The sequence below is a fragment of the Balaenoptera acutorostrata genome, chromosome 21 (genome assembly GCF_949987535.1).
Source record: "Balaenoptera acutorostrata chromosome 21, mBalAcu1.1, whole genome shotgun sequence".
In the NCBI taxonomy this organism is placed as follows: domain Eukaryota; kingdom Metazoa; phylum Chordata; class Mammalia; order Artiodactyla; family Balaenopteridae; genus Balaenoptera; species Balaenoptera acutorostrata.
In genome coordinates this window covers 15,372,376-15,399,081 of record NC_080084.1, presented here as the reverse complement: position 1 = coordinate 15,399,081, position 26,706 = coordinate 15,372,376, and the positions used below count along the sequence as shown (strand labels likewise).

General features: G+C 39.5%; 1 protein-coding gene and 1 non-coding gene across 3 annotated transcripts; one reads left to right on the top strand and one right to left on the bottom strand.

Moving 5' to 3' along the window:
• The first annotated feature begins 563 nt into the window (after positions 1–563).
• On the top strand, positions 564–26,706 carry UBXN8 (UBX domain protein 8). 2 transcript variants are annotated; one of them, XM_007174066.3, is made up of 8 exons: positions 564–685; positions 3,662–3,784; positions 5,402–5,475; positions 12,903–13,025; positions 14,880–15,017; positions 16,822–16,863; positions 23,144–23,218; positions 26,112–26,706. In XM_007174066.3, exons 1-8 carry the CDS (start codon positions 598–600, stop codon positions 26,277–26,279), a joined length of 831 nt encoding a protein of 276 aa, XP_007174128.3. In that variant the 5' UTR covers positions 564–597; the 3' UTR covers positions 26,280–26,706. The 2 variants fall into 2 exon arrangements, with proteins under 2 accessions (XP_007174128.3, XP_057393434.1); XM_057537451.1 differs by lacking the exon at positions 23,144–23,218 and having other exon boundaries at positions 577–685.
• Positions 20,348–20,454, bottom strand: LOC114236726 (U6 spliceosomal RNA). Its single transcript, XR_003622597.2, has one exon. It is a non-coding gene; the product is annotated as a U6 spliceosomal RNA (small nuclear RNA).

Genomic DNA, 26,706 nt, shown 5'->3' with positions numbered 1-26,706 from the left:
CCACTCTTCGTTGCAGTGCACGGGCTTCTCATTGCGGTGGCTTCTCTTGTTGCAGAGCATGGGCTCTAGGCTCACGGGCTTCAGTAGTTGTGGCACACGGGCTCTAGAGCGCAGGCTCAGTAGTCGTGGAGCACGGGCTTAGTTGCCCCGCGGCATGTGGGATCCTCCCGGACCAGGGCTCGAACCCCTGTCCCCTGCTTTGGCAGGCGGATTCTCAACCGCTGTGCCCCCAGGGAAGCCCCTCATTTTACTCTTGAGCTCTTTCTCAGTCTCCAGAGTCCCACGGCCAAAGGCGCAGGTGCAGCCAGCCTCACTGGAGCCCACGTTTTGCTTTCACAGAACTTGGTTAGACGGGCGCCAGCAAGGCCGTCTCCCCTGGACATCACGTGACGTGAGGAGGTGCCCTGCATTTGTTCTAAGGCTAGAGATTATGAGTTCAAAAACCTGGTCTTATCTCAGTCCGACCAACGACCTGGCTTTAGGGTCCAGCTGTCTCCCCAAATTCCTCCCTCAGACAGGGTTCCTCCACTCCACCTTCCAACGGAGGAGCAACCGGAAGGGGCGAGCCTTCCGCCCGGAAGCGGGGCGCCCGCCACTATGGCTTCTCGTGGCGTTGTTGGCGTTTTCCTCCTTGCTGCTCTCCCGCTCTTGTGTTTGGAGCTCCGGCGTGGGATCCCAGATCTGGGTAAGTGTTGGCTTTTCCCTCTTGGTGCTCATACCCAGGTGACGGTCCCGTGAACATTGCGTAGAATTTCCGTTTCCCAGCCGCGCCCCCTCTAGGCAGCTTTGACTACGATTCCCAGGCCGCACCGCGCCTGCCTCCCTTTTCCGGCGCGGGTCCTTGGGGGCAGCGAGACTTCCGCCGCCGTGGGGAGGCCGACTCCCCTTGGTGAGGCCGGCTCCCCTTGGCGCAAAAAATCTCTCCAGGTCTGGTGAGGTTTTGCGTGAAAGGGGACTGAGGCAGAAAGCAGAGGAACAAGCATATACACGACTTTCAAATTGTGTTGAATGCTCAAGAGGAAATAAACAGGTTGATGTGATGTAGGCCTACTGAGGATTTTAAGCAGAGATTTAAATGATAGGAACCACCCCTTTGAAAAGCCGGGAGAAAACATTCCAGACAAAGGAATTGTGATGTGTTGGAGGAAAAGGAGGAAGAAAATTGAGGCTGGATCAAGGAGACTAAGAGGGAGATTGGCTCAAGATATAAACATTCAATGAGCACGTACTGTAAACCAAAGTCTGTTTATTCATTATCTCATCTAATCCGCTTTACAGTCATAGAGGGTGGGTACTATTATAATCCCTTTTTTACAGTTGAGGAAACTGAGATATAGGGAGGTTAAGGGACTTACCTAAGGTTTTAAAACAGGTCACTGGGTTCTGTGTGGAGAATGTTTAGCAAGGAAACTGCAGTGGAAGCAGTGAGGCATCTTAGGCTTCTGAGGTGGGGAAGTTGTGATGATTGTTTGATGGTTGGCCTGACTAGGATAACAGAGGAGGTGAAATGTGCACAGATTTGGGATATTAGCTAACTAGGATTTGTTGATGGATTAATGATTAGGGTGAGGGAAAGGAGAGATTCAAGGATGGCTCCTACATGTGGAGTTGAACAACCGCAAGTCGTTGGTGGTGCCAGTGATAAAGGAAAAACTGAAAGGAAACTGGTGGACCAGAATCAGTTCATTTTTGGACATATTATTGATCAGTTTACATGTCTGTTTCCCTCCTTAAACTCAGTCCTAAAATTAGAGACCGTGATGAAACCGAGCTTTGTATATTTCCTCTCTTTCTCCCCACCCCCAAGAAGTCAGGTACCCAGAATGTTGCTTGGAATAAGAAAGTAAAATAAAATGCTTTTTAAAAAATCTACAGAGATTCTCCAGAAGTCTCAAGCAGTATTGGAATCTAACAAGACCTTTATCCAAATGATGTACAGAAATGTTAAACTCACACTTATTCCAGAATTTACCTGCTCCCTTACCTTAAAGAATTCACCCTTACTCTGCTCATCTAGAATCTTCTACTTTTGCACTAATATTTGAGTCACTAGTCAATGAGAAGGTGTTTACTCAGGGTTGCAGAAGGAGATCTGTTCACATGATCAGCTCTGACCACAGGGGAATATACTTCCTGAGAGCAGAGACCCCTCCTCCCCCTCCTCCCCTCCTCCCCTCCTCCCCTCCTCCTCTCCTCCTCTCCTCCTCTCCTCCTCTCCTCCTCCTCCTATTGAATTACCAAAGGGAGGAGGAGTGTTCATTCACCTGGGCTATATTTTTGGACATGTATTGAAAAATGATCCCTGTCTTTTTCTACTTTGTAAAAGCCTTCATTGCTGATACATTTTTACTTGTACTTAAGCTAAACACTTTAATGCTGGTTCCTCACGTTATCCTTTGAAGTGCCCTGCATATGGGCTCTTGAGAATAGGTATAAACAAAGCAAAACAAAACACCTCAACTTAATATTAAAAATTTCTAATTGAGAGGTGCACACATTAATCTAATTCTTTTGTATTCCCATATGACATTTGAAACTGCTTGCTTGCTAGAACAAAAAGCAATACATGGAACATAAATCCCATAACACAGCGGTTTCTCTAAATACCAATACCCTAGGTGTCAAATTACTTTTGAAATGACCAGTTACCCGAGATTTAATTATGTGTCATATTGAGCAATACCTGAATCAGTAGTAATGTTGGCAAAGGTTGGAAGGGCTGTAATGCAAAAGAAAAGAAAAAAAAACTTCGCTAAATAACTTTAAACTGCTTTTTTTTTTTTTAAAAAAAGGATGATATATATATATATATATATATATATATATATATATATCTGTTTTCAGTTAAAAATTAAGTCTGTATATATAATTCCTTCTTTAATTTTCAGTTAATTGACTAACTGCCAGCCCCCATCACATTGGTAAGATGGTTCCTCTGTATGTCTGCCTGGTAACTTTTCAGAATTATAAAACAAAACTAAAAATTCCTGGAGGGTAGAAACCATTTTTTATCCTACTTTATATCTACCCTCCCTCACCATTTGGCAAGTTGTATTACACAAAGTAGGTACTTGTTACATTTCTGCTGATTAATTTTCATCTTGGTTCTTAAGGTAATACAAAACCAAGTTTTTTACTTTTTTTCTAGGCAAACATGTATCTAGTAATTTTATTTACATATGATAGAATAAGTATTGAGAAATAGAGAAGTACAGAGTTGCATAATTTAACTGTCAGAAATAAGAATTTGCTGTTTCAGTGAGAGTGACTGTTTTTAAATAGAACTAGAGTTTGATAAGATGATACCATCACGATTTAATTCCCAATTATGTGGATAATTTTCTTCCCTTCTCTGGGAAGAAGGGAAACCAGAATTTATGCATTATTTATAGTCATATATTTATAATGTAGCCAATCACTCGAATTCTACTTATATTCCTGAGACATAAGATGTTCTAGAATCATTTTCTGAAAACTTGCTCTGGTAATGACAGTCATGAATTTTGGCACCCAAAGGAGACTATATGAAAAATCTTAAGACAGTTGCATACCTTAACTTTTACTGTACTTTTCTAGTACAAATGATCTTCTAATGTGTTAATACCTAGTATCAAGAAAAATGTTTTGAATTTTAATTGTATTTTTTTTTAACCTTTATAAGGAATCAAAGATCTAATTTTGCTGTGTGGCCGGATTTTCTTACTGCTTACTCTCCTTACATTAATTATTTCTGTGACCACCTCATGGGTTAACTCGTTTAAATCTTCCCAAGTTTATCTGAAAGGTAAGTTTATTGTTTATGCTACCCTTTTATACTTTTCTACCGAAATTTCTTTCCTTTATTTATTCTAGAACTTTGCACAATAAGAGTCATTTTACCATTAATTTGTGCTGTGTAATTTAAAGGTAGAATAATCATTACAACTTTAGTTACAATTTTGGACAGGCTATAAGTCCCAATACTTTTATGAGAAATTATACTTTTTTCTTGTATATACATTTGAAACTATAGCATTTCTGCACGTTCGCTAATTTTAAATTGTCTTTGTGTTTGTGCAGCTTAACTGCTGTTTGGTATGTAGTACAGCTTGTAAACTGTTCTACAAATGGTAAATATATCTATCGTTAAGATTAAGAGTTAAAGATAATTTATTTTTCATTCCATTCTGGCAGTTTTTATTTACGCACTTATATCGTATGTATAGTTAAGTGCTCTTAATTTTAGGAAACCATGCTTGTTCTTATTTTTGTTTTGTTTTTGTGGTAAGTAAAAGTTTGTGTTAGAAGCCTTTTAAAACAATATTGTAGTGACTTCCCTGGTGGCGCAGTGGTTAAGAATCCGCCTGCCAATGCAGGGGACACGGGTTTGAGCCTTGGTCCGGGAAGATCCCACATGCTGCGGAGCAACTAAGCCCATGCACCGCAACTACTGAGCCTGCGCTCTAGAGCCTGTGAGCCACAACTACTGAGCCTGTGCTCTAGAGCCCGCGCACCGCAACAAAGAGTAGCCCCCACTCACTGCAACTAGAGAAAGCCCACATGCAGCAACAAAGACCCAACACAGCCAAAAATAAATAAGTAAATAAATTTATTAAAAAAACAAAACAAAACAAAAAACAATATTGTAGTTAACCTCAGAACAGATGAATCCTGAAACTAATGTCTACATTCTTATATCCTATTAGAAAGAAGCTTGCCAATAGTGAATTCAGTGCATTATGTTCTGTTTTACTGTTTATTTATTTATTTAAATTTTATTTATTTGTTTATTTATGGTTGCATTGGGTCTTTGTTGCTGCACGCGGGCTTTCTCTAGTTGCGGTGAGGAGGGCTACTCTTTGTTGCGGTGTGTGGGCTTCTCATTGTGGTGGCTTCTCTTGTTGCGGAGCCCAGGCTCTAGACGCTTGGGCTTTGGTAGTTGTGGCACATGGGCTCAGTAGTTGTGGCTTGCGGGCTCTGTAGAGCGCAGGCTCAGTAGTTGTGGCACACGGGGTTAGTTGCTCCACAGCATGTGGGATCTTCCTGGCCCAGGGCTCGAACCCGTGTTCCCTGGATTGGCAGGTGGATTCTTAACCACTGTGCCACCAGGGAAGCCCCATAATTATTCTTGAAGTCTCCTCACCAAAACTGTAACACACAATGTTAACACATGTCAGAGAATTTTAGTTTCAGAATAGGCCTTTTACAGATTGACATTTCTTACAGAAAGAAATTTCTTGCAGATTTCCTTGTTTCAACTGTCTGCATGTATCTCATTTTCATTATGTGAAAAATACAGTCTGTTTTTTGAAGGCTTTTCTCTCCCAAAATGTGAAGATCGACAGAAGATTTTCAGAGAAAATAACATTCAACATACTGATACTTGGGAATTAAAAAGTACTTATATGTTTTGATGTCTTAGAAGAAGAAGAAGAGAAGAATGAGAAAAGGCAAAAACTTGTGAGGAAAAAACAGCAAGAGGCACAGGGTGAAAAGGTAAAGCATATGTTTTGGAGAGTATATAAAGAGAATACAAAAATGTCTGGGGCATTTTAAATTTAGGTCTGTTGCTTTATGTGTTTGTGTTCAGATTTTTTTATTATTGAGGTCAAATTCTCATGACATGACCATCTTAAAGTGTATAATTCAGTGGCATTTAGAATATTCACAATGTTGTGCAACCACTACCCCTGTCTAGTCCCAAAACATTTTCTTCACTGCAGAAGAAAACCTCATACCCACTAAACAGTTATTTCCCCATTCCCCACTCCTTCCATCCTCTGGCAACCAACAGTCTATTTTCTGTTTGTATGGATTTATCTATTCTGAATATTTCATAGAAGTGGAATCATATAACGTGACCTTTTGTGTCTGACTTCTTTCACTTGCATAATGTGTTCTGGGGTTCATCCATATAGCATATATCAGTACTTCTTTCCTTTTTATGGCTGAGTCATATTCCATTGTATGGACGGATCAGAATTTGTTTATCCATTCACCGATAGACATTTAGATTGTTTTCACCTTTTGGCTATTGTGAATCGTGCTGCTGTGAATATTTTTGTGCAAGTTTTTGAATACCTGTTTTCAATTCTTTGGGGTATATACATAGAAATGGGATTGCTAGGTCATATGGTAATTCTGTATTTTAACTTTTTGAGGAATTGCTGAACTATTTTCCACACTGGCTGTACCATTTTGTATGCCCACCAGCAGTTTCTGAGTGTCCCAGTTTCTCTGCATCCTCACCAACATTTATGATTTCCACCCCTCGCCCCCCCAATACTCATCATAATGCATACAAAGTGGTATCACGTTGTTTTGATTTGCATTTCCTTAATGACTAATGATGTTGAAATCCTTTTCAGGTGCTTGTTGGACATTTGTATATCTTCTCTGGAGAAATGTCTGTTTAAGTTCTTTGCCTGTTTTTATTTTTATTTATTTTTTATTTTTTTTATTTTTTTTAAAAGTCCTCTTTTTCCCTTTTTTTTTTTAAAAATTTATTTATTTATTTATTTTTGGCTGTGTTGGGTCTTCGTTTCTGTGCGAGGGCCTTCTCCAGTTGTGGCGAGCGGGGGCCACTCTTCATCGCGGTGCGCAGGCCTCTCACTGTCGCGGCCTCTCTTTGCAGAGCACGGCTCCGGACGCGCAGGCTCAGTAGTTGTGGCACACGGGCTTAGTTGCTCCGCGGCATGTGGGATCTTCCTGGACCAGGGCTCGAACCCGTGTTCCCTGCATCGGCAGGCAGACTCTCAACCACTGCGCCACCAGGGAAGCCCTGCCTGTTTTTAAATTGGGTTGTTTGTCTTTCTGTTGTTGAATTATAGGAGTTCTTTATATATTCTGGATACTAAACTCTTATCAGATATCTGATTTGTGAGTATTATCTCCCATTCTGTGGATTGCTTTTCACTTTTTTGTTATTGTCCTTTGATGCACAAAAATGATTTTAGTTTTGATGAAGTCTAGTTATCTATTATTTTTTTTTGTTGCTCATGCTTTTGGTGTCATATCTAAGAATCCATTGCCAAATCCAAAGTCATGAAAATTTACCCCTATATTTTCTTCCAAGAGTGTTTAGTTTTAGTTTTTATATTTAGCTTATTACCTACTTTGAGTTAGCTTTTGTGTATGGTGTGAGATGGGAGTCCAATTTCATTCTTTTTTTTTTTTTAATTTATTTATTTTTATTTATTTATGGCTGCGTTGGGTCTTCGTTTCTGTGCGAGGGCTTTCTCTAGTTGTGGCAAGCGGGGGCCACTCTTCATCACGATGCACAGGCCTCTCACCATCGTGGCCTCTCCCGTTGCGGAGCACAGGCTCCAGACGTGCAGGTTCAGCAGTTGTGGCTCATGGGCCTAGTTGCTCCGCGGCATGTGGGATCTTCCCAGACCAGGGCGCGAACCCGTGTCCCCTGCATTGGCAGGCAGACTCTCAACCACTGTGCCACCAGGGAAGCCCCAATTTCATTCTTTTTCATGTGGATATCTAGTTGTCCCAACAGCATTTGTTAAAGAAACTATTCTTTCCCCATTGAATGGTCTTGGCACTCTTGTTGAAAATCAATTGGCCATAGATATATGGATTTATTTCTGGGCCCTCACTTCTATTCCATTGCTTTATATATATCTATCTATCCTTGTGCCAGTACCATACTATTTTAATTACTGTCGTTTTTTAGTAAGTTTTGAAATCAGGAAGTGTGAGTCATCCCACTTTGTTTTTCTTTTTCAGTATTGTTTTGGCTGTTGAGGCCCCTTGCAATTCCATATGAATTTGAGGATTGGCCTTTCCATTTCTGCAAAAAAGGGCTTTGGAATTTTGAGGATTGCACTTAAATCTGGAGATTTCTTTGGGTAGTACTGACATCTTAATGATATTAAGTCTTCTTTGCTGTGAGAAGTAATGGCATCTTAATATTAATTCTTGCAATCCATAACCATGCAATGTCTTTCCATTTATTTCTGTCTTTAATTTTTTCCAACAATGTTTTGTAGTTTTCAGTGTACATAGCTTTCACCTTCTTGGCTAAATTTATTCCTAAGTATTTTATTCTTTTGGTTGCTATTATAAATGCAATTGTTTTCTTAATTTTCTTTTTTGAATTTTCATTACTAGTGTATAGAAACACAAATGATTTTTGTCTGTTGATCTTGTGTGCAGCAATTTTACTTATTTTTTATTAGCGCTAGTGATTTTTGTGTGTAGATTCTTTGGGATTTTTAATGTGTAAGATCGTATCATTTGAGAATAGGGATAGTTTTACTTCCTCATTTCCAAAAGTGATGTCATTTATTTCTTTTTCTTGCCTTATCACTCTGGCTAAAACTTTTTTTTTTTTGGAGTTAAGGCAGCATTTTATTTATTTATTTATTTATTTATTTATTTATTTATTTATTTATTTATTTATTTATTTTTGGCTGTGTTGGGTCTCCGTTTCTGTGCTAGGGCTTTCTCCAGTTGCGGCAAGCAGGGCCACTCTTCATCACGGTGCACGGGCCTTTCACCGTCACGGCCTCTCTTGTTGCGGGGCACAGGCTCCAGACGCGCAGGCTCAGTCGTTGTGGCTCACGGGCCCAGTTGCTCCGTGGCATATGGGATCCTCCCAGAGCAGGGCGCGAATCCGCGTCCCCTGCATTGGCAGGCAGACTCTCAGCCACTGCACCACCAGGGAAGCCCACTCTGGCTAAAACTTTAAACAGTGTTGAATAGTAGTGATGAAAGTAGGCATCCTTGTCTTATTCCTGATCTTAGAAAACTTTTAATCTTTCACTATTGAGTATGATGTTAGCTATGGATTTTTTCCTAGATGCTTGTTATGTTGAGCAAGTTCCCTTCTATTCCTTGCTTCTAAATAGTTTTATCATGAAAGAGTGTTGAATTTTGTCGAACGCTTTTTCTTCATCAATTCAGGTGAATATGTGGTTTTTCTCCCCTTTGTTTTATTAATATGTATTACATTAATTGATTTTCTTATGTTGAACTATCTTGCATTTTTGAGATAATTCACACTTGGCATTGGTATATACTCCTTTCTATAAGCTGTTGGATCAGTTTGCTAGTATTTTGTTTAGGATTTTTGTATCTCTATTCATAAGGGATATAGGTCTTTAATTTTCTTGTAGTGTCTTTGCCTTGCTTTGGTATCAGGATAATGTTGACCTCATGGAATGAGTTAGGAACTGTTCTCGCCTCGCCTCTTTTTTGGAAGAGTTTGAGAAGGATTGGTGCTAATTCTTCTTTAAAGGTTTTATAGAATTTAGTGGTGAAACCATCTGGTCCTGGACTTTTCTTTGTTGGGAGGTTTTTAACTACTGACAAAGTCTTATGTTAGGTCTGTTGAGATTTCCTGTTTCATATTGAGTCAGTTTAGGTAATTGTGTGTTTCTCAGAATTTGTCCATTTCATCTTGGTTATCTAATTTGATGGCATACAATTGTACATTTTTATAATCCTTTTTATTGCTGTAAGGTTGGTAGGAATTTCCCCACATTCATTTCTGATTTTAGTTGTCTTCTCTTAGTCAAGTTAAAGTTTTGTGAAATTTGGTGATCATTTTAAAGAAACAATTTTTGGTTTCATTGGTTCTGTTGTTTTTCTATTCTATTCTCTGTTTATCTCTTCCTTATTATTTGCTGCTGTGTGCTAGCTTTGGGTTTAATTTGTTCTTTTTCAAGATTTTTAGGGTGTAAAGTTAATGATTTGATATCTTTTCTTCTTCCTTAATTAGATATTTACAGCTGCAACTTTACCTCTGAGCACCGCTTTTGCTACATCCCATCCAAGTTTGGTTTTGCTAGCTACGAATTGCATTTACCATGGATGATTATCTAACAGTTATTTTCGTGACCTTGAAATGTCAGGTAGCATTTGTGCAGTTGCCAGATTGATGATTGACCTTTGTAAAAGAAGGGACTCATTGTGGACTTTTACCTAAATATTAAAAACATAAACCCTTTACAAAGGCCTAGGTACAAGGGCATTACAATCTTGACATCTACCACTTGTTTTTCTGGTGAGCAAATTATTCCTTTTTTTAAGTAAACAAGTGAAGGCTGAAAACAGATCCCAAGAATAAAAGCCTATGTATTTGTTAGGGGGTGGGAGGAGTTACTGTTCAATACATTTGTAACTACCCTGATCTGAATTCAGTAGCAAGGGAAGTGTCCTTGCCAGATCTTTTGTAAGAAGTTCTCTTGTAAATATTTGAGCTTCTAATGTTTAATGTTATTTCCTGTGGAAGTTACTATTCATTTTTAAAGACTTGCATGCAAGATGGATTGGTTAACTATAATTCCATCTATATGCCAATTATATACTAATTGGCATCTGTAATTCCTGAAGGTTTGAAAAAAAAAAAAAAGTTGGGATTCTTCTGTTTGGCAAAAGTCTAAAAACTTTAACCCTCTGTCTCCTCTCTTTGGGCAAAGGAAAACTAATAAATCAGTATCTCACAGTGTATCTATGTGCATGGTGAAGTGCCCAGCCTGGGCAGACATGTGCCTGGTGATGCATAACATTTTTGAGTCTTTGGATTCTAAAAAGGTGATTTTTCTCCTCAGACACATGATTGATAGTTTGATTTGGTATAGAATTACAGGTTGAAAATTATTAGAATTCTGAAGTATTACACCATTATCCTCAAAATTCCAGTGTGGTTTTTCAGGTTCCCTTTTTCTGTTTGTTAGTTCTAGTCTCCATTTTTCGCATCGGAGGCTTTCCTTAATCATCTGGTAATTCTTAGCTCTGTCCTTCCAGTTTAAGAATGATACATTAAAAGCTAACTGATGGGGCTTCCCTGGTGGCGCAGTGGTTAAGAATCTGCCTGCTAATGCAGGGGACACGGGTTCGAGCCCTGGGCTGGGGAGATCCCACATGCCGCGGAGCACCTGGGCCCGTGAGCCACAGCTACTGAGCCTGTGCATCTGGAGCCTGTGCTCCGCAACAAGAGAGGCCGCGATAGTGAGAGGCCCGCGCACTGCAGTGAAGAGTGGCCCCTGCTCGCCGCAACTAGAGGAAGCCCTCACACAGAAACGAAGACCCACAGAGCCAAAAAGATAAATAAATAATAATTAAAGGTGCTAATAATTAAAAAAAAAAAAGCTAACTGATGGTGTAAGTATTTGTAAAATTTCATGAAGCTTTGTGTTTTACTTCAAAGAAAAAGGAAAATTAAGCTAATTGGAATTTCTGTGTATGGGAGCAAAGCTTGATGGGTTGTCTGCTGATGTAGGGTAGACACCGATTTAACTGTAGGGATACTGAGGAGTAAGTTAGCTTTGTCAGTATCTCCGTGTTTCTCTTTTGCAGTTCACCTCCTCTAGACAATGCATCTCCATTCTCCCAGGTGTTGGGGTGGTTAAGGCCTGGCTGCCAGCAATCTGAGTCAAGTTGGGAAGGGCTGGGAGTGTCACCTTCCAGTGGGTGCATTTTCATGTACTCTTTCTGTTTTAGTTTGCATTCCTGCCCTCCACTAGGCCTGGATCTGTGACTCAGCAGCCTCTCTGGTTCATATTCCCAGAGCATAAACCTTCATGCCTGGATGTGTGGTAGAGTAGTGGGTCTGGGGGTCCAATAACTCTTTTATAATTTTCCCCCCTTTTCTCTAAGAAACTCAGATGCAAGGAATTGGAATAGTCCTAATCCTTGGTTCAGTACAAACTCATTGTGAGACAGGCTGGGACCTGGGACCCTTTTCTGCAGTGCTTGCACCTGGACAAAGCAACAGAATACAAAGAAACTACAAGGGACTAAAAATAACTGCATGCCTGTGCAGTTGGGACAAATTATGAACAATAAGATACAAAAAGGCCCAAATCCAGCTGCCTCTCCTGAGGTACCAGGAGCAGAAGCAGGGTACTGCCCATGGTCCCTGCGCACAGCACCACCAAGGGGGTGGGCAGCCCACCTAAGCACCCCTCCAGCCCTCCCCTCACCCTGTTTAAGGGACCAGCTCACCCCCCCGCCCCAGGGAGTGAGCAAGGGAACCTGTTACTTGTTCCCGCTCCCAGGTGCTGCAGCATGAATCCCAATAAAGCGTTGCCTGAATTTCTCATCTGGCTTCTTACCAACTTGTGTTGATTAGAGTCCCAGAACTCAGGTTGGTAACACTTGGCTGATGCATGGTTTCCTCCGGCACCCCCAGTATTAGCTCACCCTGTGTCCCCGCCAGGGAACCTGGTGTCTCTCTTCCTGAGCTGTTCCAGTCTGTGGCGTGCATGGCTGGCTTCCTGTTGCTGTCGTCCTTTGCAAGCACCTAGGTTGCAGTTTTCTCACTCAGATCAGTTATCATTCCTCTGTCTGTCCTTACATATAGTGGTTTGGGGGTTATAGTGTTTCTCTGTTTTTCATTGGTGATGGAATTAGTGTTTCTGTTTCTTGTTCCCTTGGTTGTTTTGGAGTGATTTTTCAAGAGGCAGGGGAGGCAGAAATAATTTCACTCTGTCATCTTAAAACCAGAATCTCCATGTCTTTTGAGTCTAAAAATATTTTCTACTTTACCATGATCGGGCAACATTTAAGTAATGCTCTTCCAAACCAGTTCATGCCTTAGGCATCATGCCTTGAACAAACTGCTTTGGGTTTAAGTTCCTGGAAGTCAAAGGCCTTGTCCTCTGCATCTTTGTATTCCACCCCCTCGTTAAGTTTTTTGTTGCATTGAAAACACATTAAAGGATATATAGGTAGACTGCCATACAAGCAGAAGTATAGAACATTTGTTTTTATTTGCATTAAGCACAAATGCAAATTTTTAGAGAGTGATGCAGAAGTGGAGGATGTTGCTTTTTTGGCAAAATTGAATTAGTGTGAAAACACCCTTTCTTACTTGATTCTTATTTACAACATTATAGACAATGTAAATAAAATCTTAGGAATGTTAATGTATAGTAACACCACCTAATTTATGTTTTTTGGAACAGGCCAGCAGATACATAGAGAATGTTCTAAAACCACACCAGGAAATGAAATTGAAAAAGCTGGAAGAACGCTTTTATCGTATGACGGGTGAAACCTGGAAGTTAAGCAATGGTCATAAACTTGGGGTTAGAAAATATTATATTTTGAATTCTGCTATTGCTTATGTTTCCTTTAGCATATACTGATTTTTTAAAAATTGCAAATGATTGGTCCAGTCTATTTTTTAGGAGTCTTTATTTATAATGATTGTATATCAGTTTTTATTTAGCATATTAGTATGTCACATGTGTTTAAGTGGTTTTTGATGTCTAAAGAGTATATAACTTAGATCCTCAAAAAGCTCTAACATAAGGCAGTCTTTGAGAAAACTGTTGACCAAATCACATCTTTTATTTGAGGGAATTCAGATCTCTAAGGTATTATAAGCTCTCATAATATTCATCATGTTTGGCTTTGTTTTTTTTAAAGCCAAATTGACCTTTGACTCTTTTTTCCTTTGGCATTGAGTATGAATTTCGTCATTTGCTAGTGGATGTTTACAATGTTAAGTTTTCTTACAGAGAAAAAAAGGATATTTATAAAGGAATTCAATTTTAGAACTGGCCGCAGACTTTTTGTGTAAGATCCTTTCTGTCCCAAAGACATTTTTGTTTTTTTTTGTTTTATTTTGTTTTGCTTTCTGTTTATATTGCGCCTTTCACCATTTTGGAAAGAAAATGATCCAGTAGAGGTAAACAGGATTCTGACAGTGAAGCAGAGTGTTTGTATTCATTTCATAATGGTAAATATGTCATAAAACAATTAAGGGTGGGTAATAAAATTAATGTGAAACATGGCAACATAAAATGCAACTACTCTATGTAGTGACTTCACTTCTGAGTTGCATTTGTCTTCTGTTAGTTTTGTATGTTAGACATTGACAGCCTGACCTTAGCCTGCCACGTTTCTTTCTGAAATGGTCATGGTGTGAATTAGTCATTCTGCCCCTTGCTTTTAGGCTATGTCTCCATGGTACTACTAGTATATATTTTAACCTAATTAGTGGAGACAAAAGAAAGTCAGGGAGAGAGTAGACTTGGTATTATGACCTGAGACTCTAGGAAGGAAAGTGTACCCATTGCTGATCCAGCCCCTAGTTTGCAGTGAGGCGGCTTAAGTTTGGCCATTTAATTGTTCAGTATCAGGATCTCTTGACTCCCATTCCCCATGCTCCTTCCAACAAATTCTCTTAGGATAAAGGAATGGGGAAAACAGCCTACCAAGATGGTGCCCATTTTTAGTTTGATAAAGAGAACTTTTCAATGGTCAGTACATATAGAAGAAAGGCATTATTGAACTAATAAGTATATATTTGAGACTTTGACATTTAAGTGAATTATCTTGCTAAGGAAAAGGTTTTAATAGATAATATTAATAAAAAGTAATCTTTAAGATTTCTGGAATAAAATCCTATCCCTCCTAAAGTGATTAATTCAAATGGAAGATCAAAGTTTGAATTTGAGAGCTAAAATATATTTATATATAACAAGATACTAGGGCCACACGCAGCTATGGAAGTATTGCCTGGTCACATGCATAGACCTGTGTTTTTACACACATGTTCTATTTTCACAGCCTTTTTAAGGCACAATCTCTTGCACTGCTTTGCTTCCTTTACTGCAGGGAGGAAAGGATATCATTCAGGTTTTCTTCTTTCTTCTTACTGAAAAGCTTAGGGGTCAGTTAAAATGGAACGGTCCCTCTCAGCCTTGTACTATCAGAGGGAGCCCCAGAGCTGCATCAGGATAGTTTCTATGAGACGTTAGTTAAGTTCCATGTTTTTTTGGTCTAAGGAGATAATGCTTTAAATTTCTGGGTCTAATAATGACTTAATTATATTTTTTGTACTGAAATGCCATCAGGGTAAAAGAAATAACCATTGTAAATAGAATAAAGTCGATAGAGAGCATCTCTTTAGAACTTGTCTTGTTTTTGACCAGGGTGATGAAGATTTGGTGCTTGAAAGTGAGAGTCAAACATCTTCTGAAACAGCAAACAGAGAAGCAGCAAAGAGACGGAACTTGCCTAAGCCTGTAACCAAAGTTTCACCAGCCGCTGAACAGCCCACGCAGAAGGAGGTTCATTACTTAATGTCTGCTCACTGAGCTGTATCCGTGTGCAGTAAGAATATTGTTCTGTGGGTGAAAGTGTTATACTGAGGGAAGGTTAGGACTGGCTTTTAATCCAGATGGTGTCTTCATCTGGATTCATTAAGCTTCAGCTTCATTAAGAATCACTTTTCCCGTTTAATATTAATATTAATGATCTGAGCCAAACTTCAGAAGGAATCTAGGAAGATAAATGGTGATAAATTTAGAGAATAGTTCTTTTTGAGGAAGTGATTAAATTATATAGAAATGAAAAATATTATGTTTACTAAGGGAACTATTCCTATGGGTAGCTAAGACACGATGAAGCCATGTTTGGTGAGTGGCTAATATTATAAACATGAGTGTATCACTGTTCTCAGCGGCCCTTCTAGGGAATGAGTTAGCAACTGTCCACTTTGGAATGATGCCCAGGTTTATCATTCCTTCTTTTCTTCCAAATCTTTAATCCCTAAGTTGACTATGATTTGGAGCTGGTTAAGGTTGAAATAAGTCTGTTTTTATTGAGTCTTAGGGAAAGCTAGTAGGCTATCTAGTCCCTAAAAGTAGTTTCTAACATATTGCTTTTCAGTCTGAGATTTCCTGGTCCCTTCATGGAGCTTGAGAGTAAGAATCAGATCATTGAACTGTGTCTAACATTTAGTCCATAGGACTAATAAAAATTTCAAGATTCTTTGCTTTTTGTTAATAGCACAGATTATCTCATGCTGATGGTAACCTTTGGTTGACTGTCACGTATGCTTTTTATACCAAAGAAAAACAAATGGTTTATTTAATAAATGCAGTTAATGTTTGTTAGACAAAATGTTATAAAACATGGCATCTATGGTATTAAAAAATAAAAAGCATCCCTGGAGGTGAAATTGTTCATAACAAGTGTTTTAATGAGAGAAAATGGTGTGTACATCTGTTTTTTTAATAGATTAATATAACAGAAATAGGGAAACGTGAGTAAATCATGAAAGCAACCAAAGTGAATGGTGGTTATCCAGTCCCCTAGAAGATGCTGGTGAAGAAAAATAAATATGCACTTATCTTACTGTGTATATGTATGAACCAAAATAATTTGGGGGTCTTATTGAACTTAATTAGTATTTACCCTCTGTTTCTGTAAGTAGTACATTTTTGAAGTTTTTTTTTTTTATAGCTACTTTATTTATTTATTTATTTATTTTTGGCTGTGCTGGGTCTTCGGTTCGTGCGAGGGCTTTCTCTGGTTACGGCAAGCGGGGGCCACTCTTCATCGCGGTGCGGGGACCGCTCTTCATCGCAGTGCGCGGGCCTTTCTCTATCGCGGCCCCTCCCGTTGCGGGGCACAGGCTCCAGGCGCGCAGGCTCAGTAGCTGTGGCTCACGGGCCCAGCTGCTCCGTGGCATGTGGGATCTTCCCAGACCAGGGCTCGAACCCGTGTCCCCTGCATTAGCAGGCAGATTCTCAACCACTGCGCCACCAGGGAAGCCCAGTAGTACATTTTTGTATAATGTCTTGGAACATCATAAACACGGAGTTCTTTAAATGTGTATAGATTGGTAGCTATCATCTCAAATCCTGTTTTTATGATCTACTGTTAGCACAAAGTTGCTTACCCAAAAATGTTTATTAAGTGAGTCTCGTTCTCACTGTAAATGTTTTATAAATATATGTTAAAAGAAAATATTTCATTAAGGATAGATATGTCCAAACACTGTATCGAAAGGAACTCTTCATGTTGAGATTATTTTTTTCTTCTTCAAACTGTTTACATTCCTGTTACTAAATACTTATTTTTCTTTAGGTTCTTGATTTACCTGAAGAACCTCCTGAAATAGCTGAAGAAGTAAGCTTATTTTTTTTTCTTTGAAAATTAAATATATTTTCTATTTTCTTTAATATCAAGTAAGTACATTTTATCTAAATTTGGGCTTAGATGGGAATTCCCTGGTGGTCCAGTGGTTAAGACTCGGCACTTTCACCGCTGGGGCCTGGGTTTGATCCCTGGTCGGGGAACTAAGTTCCCACAAGCCGTGAGGCGTGGCCAATAAATAAATAAATTTGGGTTTAGAAAGGAAAGACAGCATAGTGTTTATGTGATTGCACTATGCTTAGATCTTGTTTTGAATATGGGGTAATATCAAACTCCTCATCGCGAGTCCTATTTTGGAACCCTGCTCTCTGCCGAGCTTGTGTTTTAAAGCCCTCCCACTTCATCAGGCAGAGATAGGATACTTGGGCTTTTCCAAAACTTTAGGTCAGCAAACGAGTTACCTATTAAAATAGAATCAAAATAGGCAGATGACTTCAAATTGTAGTTTTCCCCTTAAAAAAGAAAAAATGAAGAATGCAGCTACTTTGTAGGTGTTAGAATTGAAGGCTGGTTTGCTGTTTGCACGGCGGGGTTGGAGCCCCCCCTCTGCACTGAGCTGCCCTCTGCCCAACTTTGTCATAATCTATGCTGCCTTCCTGCGGTTGCCCAGCTCAGTTTCAGACAGTCTCTAATGTACGGGAACGCGTGTCTTTAAAAGCACGAAGTGGCTTAGGCAAAGGAGAGCCGGATGGTTTTCCATTTCCTGAGGCTCAGCAACTGTTACACTCCCTGAAAAACATTTTTGAGTCAGCCATGAAAGCCATAGGAGGGTCTCTTTTTTGTCAACACATTTGCAACATTTAAGTTTAGTATTTTGGATGTCTGAGGAAAATCTGAAAGTCATACAGAAATAGAGACAATGAAGTGTGCAATCAATCCCCAGGAGAATCACATTCCCCGGGAGAAACTCAATTTAAGGAAAAACCAAATGTCTAATTCCTCCATGTTACACCCATCAAATCCATACCCATGACATGTTTGCCCTGATCCTCCTGCACCCTCACCTCTCCTTAAGCTCTGGGTTGGTATCCATAACAACCACTTACAATACAGGAGTGATTAAGTACGGCTCAGGTTGACAGGGAACACCTTTTAAGAAGTTACTGGGGCTTTAAAGCACATGATGTTACTCCTACAGGACAGCAATCTGTCACCAAAGGTGATGATAGACATCAGGTTGTCAGTGAATCCTTTGAAATTGTACCTTTTTGTGATTATAGGTAGAAGGACAGTGTTTTTCTTCAGAATCTCAGGTCTGTGCCCCTAAAAAGGTCAAGAGACCTCCACCCAGAGGCACTTGATGTTGCTCTCTTCTTTATAAGAGTCATTCGTAGTCATTCCACTTTGTTTCTTTTCTACCCTTTTCTCATACCGGGTAGATGACATTTTGTGCTACACTTAGTAAAGTGTATGTCAGAGTAATGGAATTTTAGAGCTGGAATGAACCTAAATGAGATCTCATCCCGTCTCCTCACTTGAAGCTGAAGCCATAGGCAGGAGTTTCCGAGGTCCCTGCTGGGAGAGCCTTGGCCCTCTGGCTATGCCAGAACTTTCCCTTTATTTTCGCTACAAGCAGTACTATCCCTATTTTCTTCTCCCTGCTCCTATTTGCTTTTCCTCTGGCTCTGCTCTGATTTTTGGTCCTCTTTGCTCTTTTTTTTGGTTAATAAAGTCAGCAAAATTAAGGTAAATAATTGTTACCTGAAAATCACATGTTAAATGTTTGCACCGTATATATATATATATATATATATATATATATATATATATATAGTATATATATATAGTTAAATGCACTATATATATATAGTATTAATGAGGTACAAGCAACTTTATATTATGTAATGAAACTTTATGAAGAGTGCTGCTAATATATAGTTGATACTGGTTGATACTTTTACAGTGTATTCTATTCTACACTAATCAAGAAAAGCAAATAAGTATTGGAAGATTTTGATTTTATTAGAATCATCATTGGGCAAGGCATTTTCTACCTGTGCAGTTGCTACTGCTCATAGATTTCTAAGAATTCAAAGCATAAATTCCTAATTCCCGCTAACCATTCACCAGCCATTTGTTTTACCTCCTTGGATGATTCTCAGTGTCCCGGTCCCTCTTTCAATAACGCTCCTGTTCTCATTGACCTTGTTATCCTACTCTTGTTCTAATGACCTGTTTCTGGGCAGTTAGCCTGGTCCCTCTGGACATCTCTGCCTGGCTTTTCCCCTCCCTTGTGGTTGACTGCTTCATAATAGTGAAAGTAGACCTTAAGTGTGGGGTGTCATCATCATCATCAGAGTTAAAAACAAGAAAAAGAAGGCATTCTAGTGTGGGGAGTGTGCCTTTCTAACCCACCCTTCACCTTATCACCCTAAAGAAGTGTTTTCAAAGTTAAAAAGGCACACCTGGAGTAGGCAATGTGTGCTTTGCCATGGTTACCCAAGATTTTAGGATGTTTGTAAGTCATGTAGTCATATTGTTTCTGGCTTTCTGCAAAGTACTATTTTGTATTTGGCCAACTTTGCAGCTTTGCTCTGGTATCATAATCATGATATATCATCATACGTAAAGCTTGCCCCGTCATAACTAATATATTTTAATCCTCAAGCCACACAACTATTTCATGAGTCCATATGTAAAAGAATAATTTCACTTTTAGGAATACTGGAGGTTAAAACTTTCAGGAAATTCTCTATTTCCTTATTAAAGTTAGGCCCATTAAATGTGTGGTGTCACCCACAGGATAGAGGGACATTTTTTTTTTTTAATTTCTATTGGAGTATAGTTGATTTACAATGTTGTGTTAGTTTCAGGTGTACAGCAAAGTGAATCAGTTATACATATATCTACTCTTTTTTTAGATTCTTTTCCCATATAGGCCATTGAGGAACATCTTTTTTTTTTTATATATATGAATTTTATTTTTTTATACAGCAGGTTCTTATTAGTCATCCATTTTATACACATCAGTGTATACATGTCAATCCCAATCTCCCGATTCATCCCACCACCATCCCCACCCCCCCCACCACTTTCCCCCTTTGGTGTCCATACGTTTGTTCTCTACATCTGTGTCTCTATTTCTGCTTTGCAAACCGGTTCATCTGTACCATTTTTCTAGATTTCACATATAAGTGATATTATACGATATTTATTTTTCTCTTTCTGACTTACTTCACTCCGTATGACAGTCTCTAGGTGCATCCATGTTCCTGCAAGTGACCCAATTTCCTTCCTTTTTATGGCTAAGTAATACTCCATTGTATATATGTACCACATCTTCTTTATCCATTTGTCTGTCCATGGGCATTTAGGTTGCTTCCATGACCTGGCTATTGTAAATAGTGCTGCAGTGAACATCGGGGTGCATGTGTCTTTTTGAATTACGGTTTTCTGTGGGTGTATGCCCAGTAGTGGGATTGCTGGGTCATATGGTAATTCTATTTTTAGTTTTTTTTAAAATATGGAACACTTCATGAATTTGCGTGTCATCCTTGCGCAGGGGCCATGCTTATCTTCTCTGTATTGTTCCAATTTTAGTATATGTGCTGCCGAAGCAAGCACTATTTTTAGTTTTTTAAGGAACCTCCATACTGTTCTCCGTAGTGGCTGTGAGGGACATCTTTATAATTCTTTGTTGCTCGGGAAGGGACTAACGTTCATTTTAAAGGTTATCAGAACAGAATGAAGTTTTCACTGTGTGTGTGTGTGTGTGTGTGTGTGTGTGTTTCTGTATATGTAGTAGCTGTGGCTCTATAATAATGAGCCATATGAGAAAATTCCTGTTATAATGGAAGCCTGCTTGGACTTAGGAGCAGACTAATAGATGAGTGAACTAATGGCTAACATGGATTTCTGTTAAGGGAGTGGGGAATCTGAAACATAATGCAATTCTTAAGCATTATACCCTGATTTTTTAAGTGCCTGTTATGTATTTCGTATTACAACTATCCATAGAGTTCTAAAATAATACAGTAAGATTTTTTTAAATGAGAGGAAGAACTAACTCATGGTAGTCTAGAATTCACAATAGAATAGTCCCCATATATTACTCTTCTACTTTTAAATTGAAAAGACAATAAGTGTAGAATTTAAGATAATTTGAAAATAGTTCTGCAAATCATCATATTGTTACCATAATACCATAGCAACTATTTTCATTATTGTATGCTATCTTATTTCATTCTAAGGGGAACTAAATTTTAATTATTGCTGCTACTTTTCATTTAGATTTCATATAATAATCTGTGTTTGGGACAGTGATTTACTTTCCAATTTGCACTGTGTCCCAAGCCTTTTACCCATTCATAGGTCAGTCCACTAGACTGTCAGTAATCTTAGGAGAAATTGTACACCCACCTTTCACAGTAATTGTAATAACAGAACATAGCTGGGTTTCAAACAATGATAGTTCATTTCTCTTAAGTATTTAATCATAATAGAAAATGTTAACTCACTGTATTTTTTAAAAATTAATTAATTAATGGCTGCGTTGGGTCTTCGTTGCTGCGCGCGGGCTTTCTCTAGTTGCGGTGAGCGGGGCTACTCTTCGTCGCGTTGCACGGGCTTCTCATTGCGGTGGCTTCTCTTGTTGCGGAGCACGGGCTCTAGGTGCGCAGACTCAGTAGTTGTGGCTCACAGGCTCTAGAGCACAGGCTTAGTAGTTGTGGCTCACAGGCTTAGTTGCTCCGCGGCATGTGGGATCTTCCTGAACCAGGGCTCGAACTCGTGTCCCCTGCATTGGCAGGCGGATTCTTAACCACTGCATCACCAGGGAAGTCCTGACTCACTGTATTTTAACCTTAGATTTTCTTAAAGCATTTGGCTTTAAGTATCCTATCAGATCATTAAAGTTTGAACAAAACCTCACTGTAAAAGTTAAGTTTTATTGTTTCTAAAAATAAGCAAAATTGGCTTTTAATCAGTGATTGTTAGTTTGTGATTTCTTTGTTTTATTTTAAAATTTTCTTTAGTAGAAGTAGTAACAGAGCTAAAGATTGCACTGATTTGGGTATGAATCAAACACCTTACCTACTTGAATAGAAATATTTTCTAACATGGCTTTCCTGAAGGGTGGTGGGTGCTGCTATAAAACCACCATTTCTGCAAACTGTGCTGCCAACAGAACTCCCAGGACAGTTGGGATAATGTTGACCATAGTAAAGGGTTTCCTAACGGTAAATAACGAACATCAGAATTAATAACTAAATCGTCATCTTTTCTTGTTTTTAAGCTGAAGTGTAGTTGATTTACAGTGTTGTGTTAGTTTCTGGTGTACAGGAAAGTCACTCAGTTATCAATATATATGCATATTCTTTTTCATATTTTCCATTATGGTTTATCACAGGATATTGAATAGAGTTCCCTGTGCTATACAGTACGACCTTGTTTATCTCTTTTATATAGAGTAGTTTGTATCTAATCCCAAACTCCTAATTTATCCCTCCCCATACCCGCTTTCCCTTTTGGTAACCATAAAGTTTGTTTTCTATGTCTGTGAGTCTGTTTCTGTTTCATAAGTTCATTTGTATCATATTTAGATTCCACATACAAGCGATATCATATGGTATTTGTCTTTCTCACTCCACTTAGCGTGATAATCTCTCGGTCCCTCCCACTCTTTTCTTCTTAGAGTGTCCTTTAATATACTAGCACGTTGCAAGCTCTTTTTAGCTGTTTAACTCTTTTATCAGAGGAAAGATGGTGGGGAAACTCAACATGTAAAACGGACAAAGCTGCTCCCAGGAGGGGGGTCTCCTGCAGCCCCAGCAACCAGGACCAGCTCCAGGCTTGTCTCTCATTTGCGCGCGTGATGTAGGCATGGAGCACAGCCTACAGTCATGGAGTGAAAAGGGTAGCTTTTTGTTTCCTTCCAGTCTAGTGTTTGTCTTGTCTGCAGACTCTGAGGTGGCCCTGGATCTTCTTGGTTTGGTGGGTCACTTTCAGAGCCCAGCTGCAGTCTCGATATTGTCTGGCAGACAGAAGCCTTGCATCTCGGTGTCCTCTCTGGAAGGCTCTGTCACTGGTCTCCTCAATCAGTGGGAAGATGTTTTTCAGGTCCAAAAGAATTATTTCTGTGTTTAGGGTGAATTTTATCTGGACCTTCATTTTTGTGTACAACTCTCAGAGCTAAATTCCTACAAAACTCCACATGAGCTCTTAGAACTGTGTACAGGTGTTTCGTAGGAGTAGTGGTTTTGGAATTGCATAGAGCAGTGGTTGGAATTCTCACTTGAACATTTTTATTCCTCAGGTCGTGACCGTTGCTCTTCGATGTCCAAGTGGGCGTGTCCTGAGGAGAAGGTTTTTTAAGTCTTGCAGTTCACAGGTGAGGGGAATCATATTTGGAGAAATATTTGTGTTGAATTTGGCAATAGTTTATTCCCATGCAGGGAGGAGGCGTTATCTGTTGTCTGTACTCCCATCAGGTGAGGGTAAATGGGATTTTTTTTCTTTATAAATTTATTTTTTGGCTGTGTTGGGTCTTCGTTGCTGCGCGTGGACTTTCTCTAGTTGTGGCGAGCAGGGGCTACTCTTTGTTGCGGTGCACGGGCTTCTCATTGCAGTGGCTTCTCCTGTTGTGGAGCATGGGCCCTAGAGCGCACAGGCTTCAGTAGTTGTGGCGTGTGGGCTCAGTAGTTGTGGCTCGTGGGCTCTAGAGTGCAGGCTCGGTAGTTGTGGCACACGGGCTTAGTTGCTCCGTGGCATGTGGGATCTTCCCAGACCAGGGCTCGAACCTGTGTCCCCTGCATTGGCAGGCAGATTCTTAACCACTGCGCCACCAGGGAAGTCCTGGCAAATGGCATTTATATGTACTCTATGTGGCAGAAATTTGGAGAATTAGGTATGCTGAGCCTTCTTGAACTGTGATTTCTGCATTCAGATTTTTTTCAGTTCTTTTTTTTATTTGTTTTTTGTTTTAATTACATTTTCACAGCTTGGTGGGTAAGATGCTTTCAAAGCTTTAGGAAGCAGCTGATATTAACTTTGTTTTTATTATCCCTGATGGATTATTAACCTAAACCCCATTGCTTGTATGTAGTTTTCAGATCATTCTTTAAAGCTTGTTTCTTTTTGTTCTAAGAGACTTCTTTTTTTCTTTAGAAAACAATACTGTGTTCACTAGCAATAATTGGAAAAATAGAGAAAAGTAGAAAGAAATTTTAATCTGCAGTCTGGCACTAAAGCCAATTACTAATATTTGGGTGTATTTCTACTTTTAAGTGCATTTGAACATGTTATGTGTGTGTTAAAAATTTCTGTAATTGGGCTTCCCTGGTGGCGCAGTGGTTGAGAATCTGCCTGCTAATGCAGGGGACACGGGTTCGAGCCCTGGTCTGGGAAGATCCCACATGCCGCGGAGCGGCTGGGCCCGTGAGCCACAATTGCTGAGCCTGCGCGTCTGGAGCCTGTGCCCCGCGACGGGAGGGGCCGCGATAGAGAAAGGCCCGCGCACCGCGATGAAGGGCGGTCCCCGCACCGCGATGAAGAGTGGCCCCCGCTTGCCGCAACTGGAGAAAGCCCTCGCACGAACCGAAGACCCAACACAGCCAAAAATAAATAAATAAATAAATAAATAAATAAATAAATAAGAAAATCCTTTAAAAAAAAAAAAAAAAAAATTTCTGTAATTATCTAACTAATTTTCTATCCTTACTGTTGCATTTAACCCGTCTATGTCAAGAATACTATAAACCATGATAGAAAATACTGACAGATTTGACTACATAAAAATTTTTAAATTCTATAAAGTTCATCAAGTTAAAAATTTGGAAAAATTATTTTTTTCTATAAGGAGCTTATGTAAATGAAGGAAAAGAAATACCTTAGTGGGCTTCCCTGGTGGCACAGTTGTTAAGAATCCACCTGCCAGTGCAGGGGACACGGGTTCAAGCCCTGGTCTGGGAAGATCCCACATGCCGCGGAGCAACTAAGCCCGTGTTCCACAACTACTGAGCCTGCGCTCTAGAGCCCATGAGCCACAACTACTGAGCCCACGTGCCACAACTACTGAAGCTTGCGCGCTAGAGCCCATGCTCCGCAACAAGAGAAGCTACTGCAATGAGAAGCCCGCACATTGCAACGAAGAGTAGCCCCTGCTCACCACAACTAGAGAAAGCCCGCACGCGGCAACAAAGACCAAACACAGCCAAAAAAAAAAAAAATAGAAATACCTCAGTGGAATGTTAGGCCTCACTTAGGATCAGAGAAATGCAGATTAAAATGGATACAGTTTTCTACCTATCAAGTTTTCAAAGATTAAAAAGAATAGTACCCAGTTTTGGGCAGTGTGTGCAGAAAACAGGGATTCTTATTAATTGTTCATGTGAATGTAAGTCAGACCACTGTTCCTGTGGGATAATTTATCAGTATATATTTTAAAACTCATCTTTTGGCCCAGTAATTCCATTTATGAGAACTTATTCTTTGGAAGTAAGACAAATGGTCAAAGGTATAAGTGTTTATGGAAGGATTGGTTAAAAGAAGGCATATTCATATATTGGAAAATTATGGCGCTGTATGACATAATACACATTTATTACATGGAATATCAGTAGGTACATGGATGGTGGTAGAAGTCAGGGATTACCTATAATTGATACACCACCATCCCCTGAGAACATTCTATTATTCAGCCTTCTTCCTAAAGCAACAAACCATCCTTTAGCAGGCATTGTTTTTAGCCAATAATAAGTGGAAATTTGGACAGTTACTAAGGGAATCTTCATGAAAGGAAATGTGATACATTTATAGGGATGGCCCATTGAATATTGGGTTATCAAAAGGCAGAGTCTCTGGGACGTGGACATGTCTGTTGTGACAGTTCCTGGGTGATTTCGATGTGGACTCTTGGCTTAGATTATAATCTAAATGACTTTTTTCCCAAATGCTAACCTTTTGTTCTTAACCTTTTTATTGGATAATCTTTCCATTCCCTTTGGTTGGGGCTTTCCTAATTGTTAAATGCTTCTGCTGTCTGTAGGTGCCAGTAGCCCCTAGGCCTTCTCTGAAACAACAGGTATTAAAGGTCATTCACATCTCAAAATTCATGGCATGCTCTTTTCCTTTAAACTCTTGAAAGTTCCTTTGAAAGGTATGAAAGTTCTGTTTCATGACTTCTAGGGGCATGATTTAACAATGAAAGAATCGTAAAATATTATGGTGATCTAGAGGGACACAATTTTGTACAGTATTTGATAACTAAGCTTTTTATCTTTTAGGTCTTGTTTGACTGGATGATGAAAATTGGGTACCACACATCCCTATACAGCCTTTCCACTTCCTTTCCCAGAAGGACTCTGGAAGTGGAAAGAGGCTGGTCACTGCAGGACGTAGGAATAACTGTGGATACTGTACTCAACGTGGAAGAGAAAGAACAGAGCAGCTAGTTAAGAAATGCGAACTACCTGTTCTACGTTAAATCAGTAATGCCATGACCTTACAGGACAATAAAGGATTCACATTAAAATCATGCCATACCTTGATTGCACTCAAGGCGGTAAACACTTCAATGTTGATCTCCATGGAAATATATGGACATAAAGGATTAGAAAAGGATTGCTCTCCGCATGTAATAATTTTTGGAGTGTGCCATTGTGCAGTGTACCAAATGAGGACGAGATAGAAGTTTATACAGTAAGGTGCTCAGTAATTTGTATTTTTGCTAGCTGATGCCATTTATCAGTTTCTGCCTCTTCAATCTGTTTTGCCACATTGAACATTTCACAGTTCAGCCAAGCTCTTTAAAGCCTTATCAGCAGGAATGTTTTTTCTGCTGTAATTCTAGAAATTAAACTTCGAAGACGTGTCAAAGCT

Excerpts from the sequence above, each read along its gene's own strand:
- UBXN8 (XM_007174066.3), top strand. The coding sequence starts at position 598 with ATGGCTTCTCGTGGCGTTGTTGGCGTTTTCCTCCTTGCTGCTCTCCCG. Across the intron at positions 5,476-12,902 it reads AAGAGGCACAGGGTGAAAAG|GCCAGCAGATACATAGAGAA; the intron begins GTAAAGCATATG and ends TTTTTGGAACAG. Across the intron at positions 23,219-26,111 it reads TTAAGTCTTGCAGTTCACAG|GTCTTGTTTGACTGGATGAT; the intron begins GTGAGGGGAATC and ends TTTATCTTTTAG.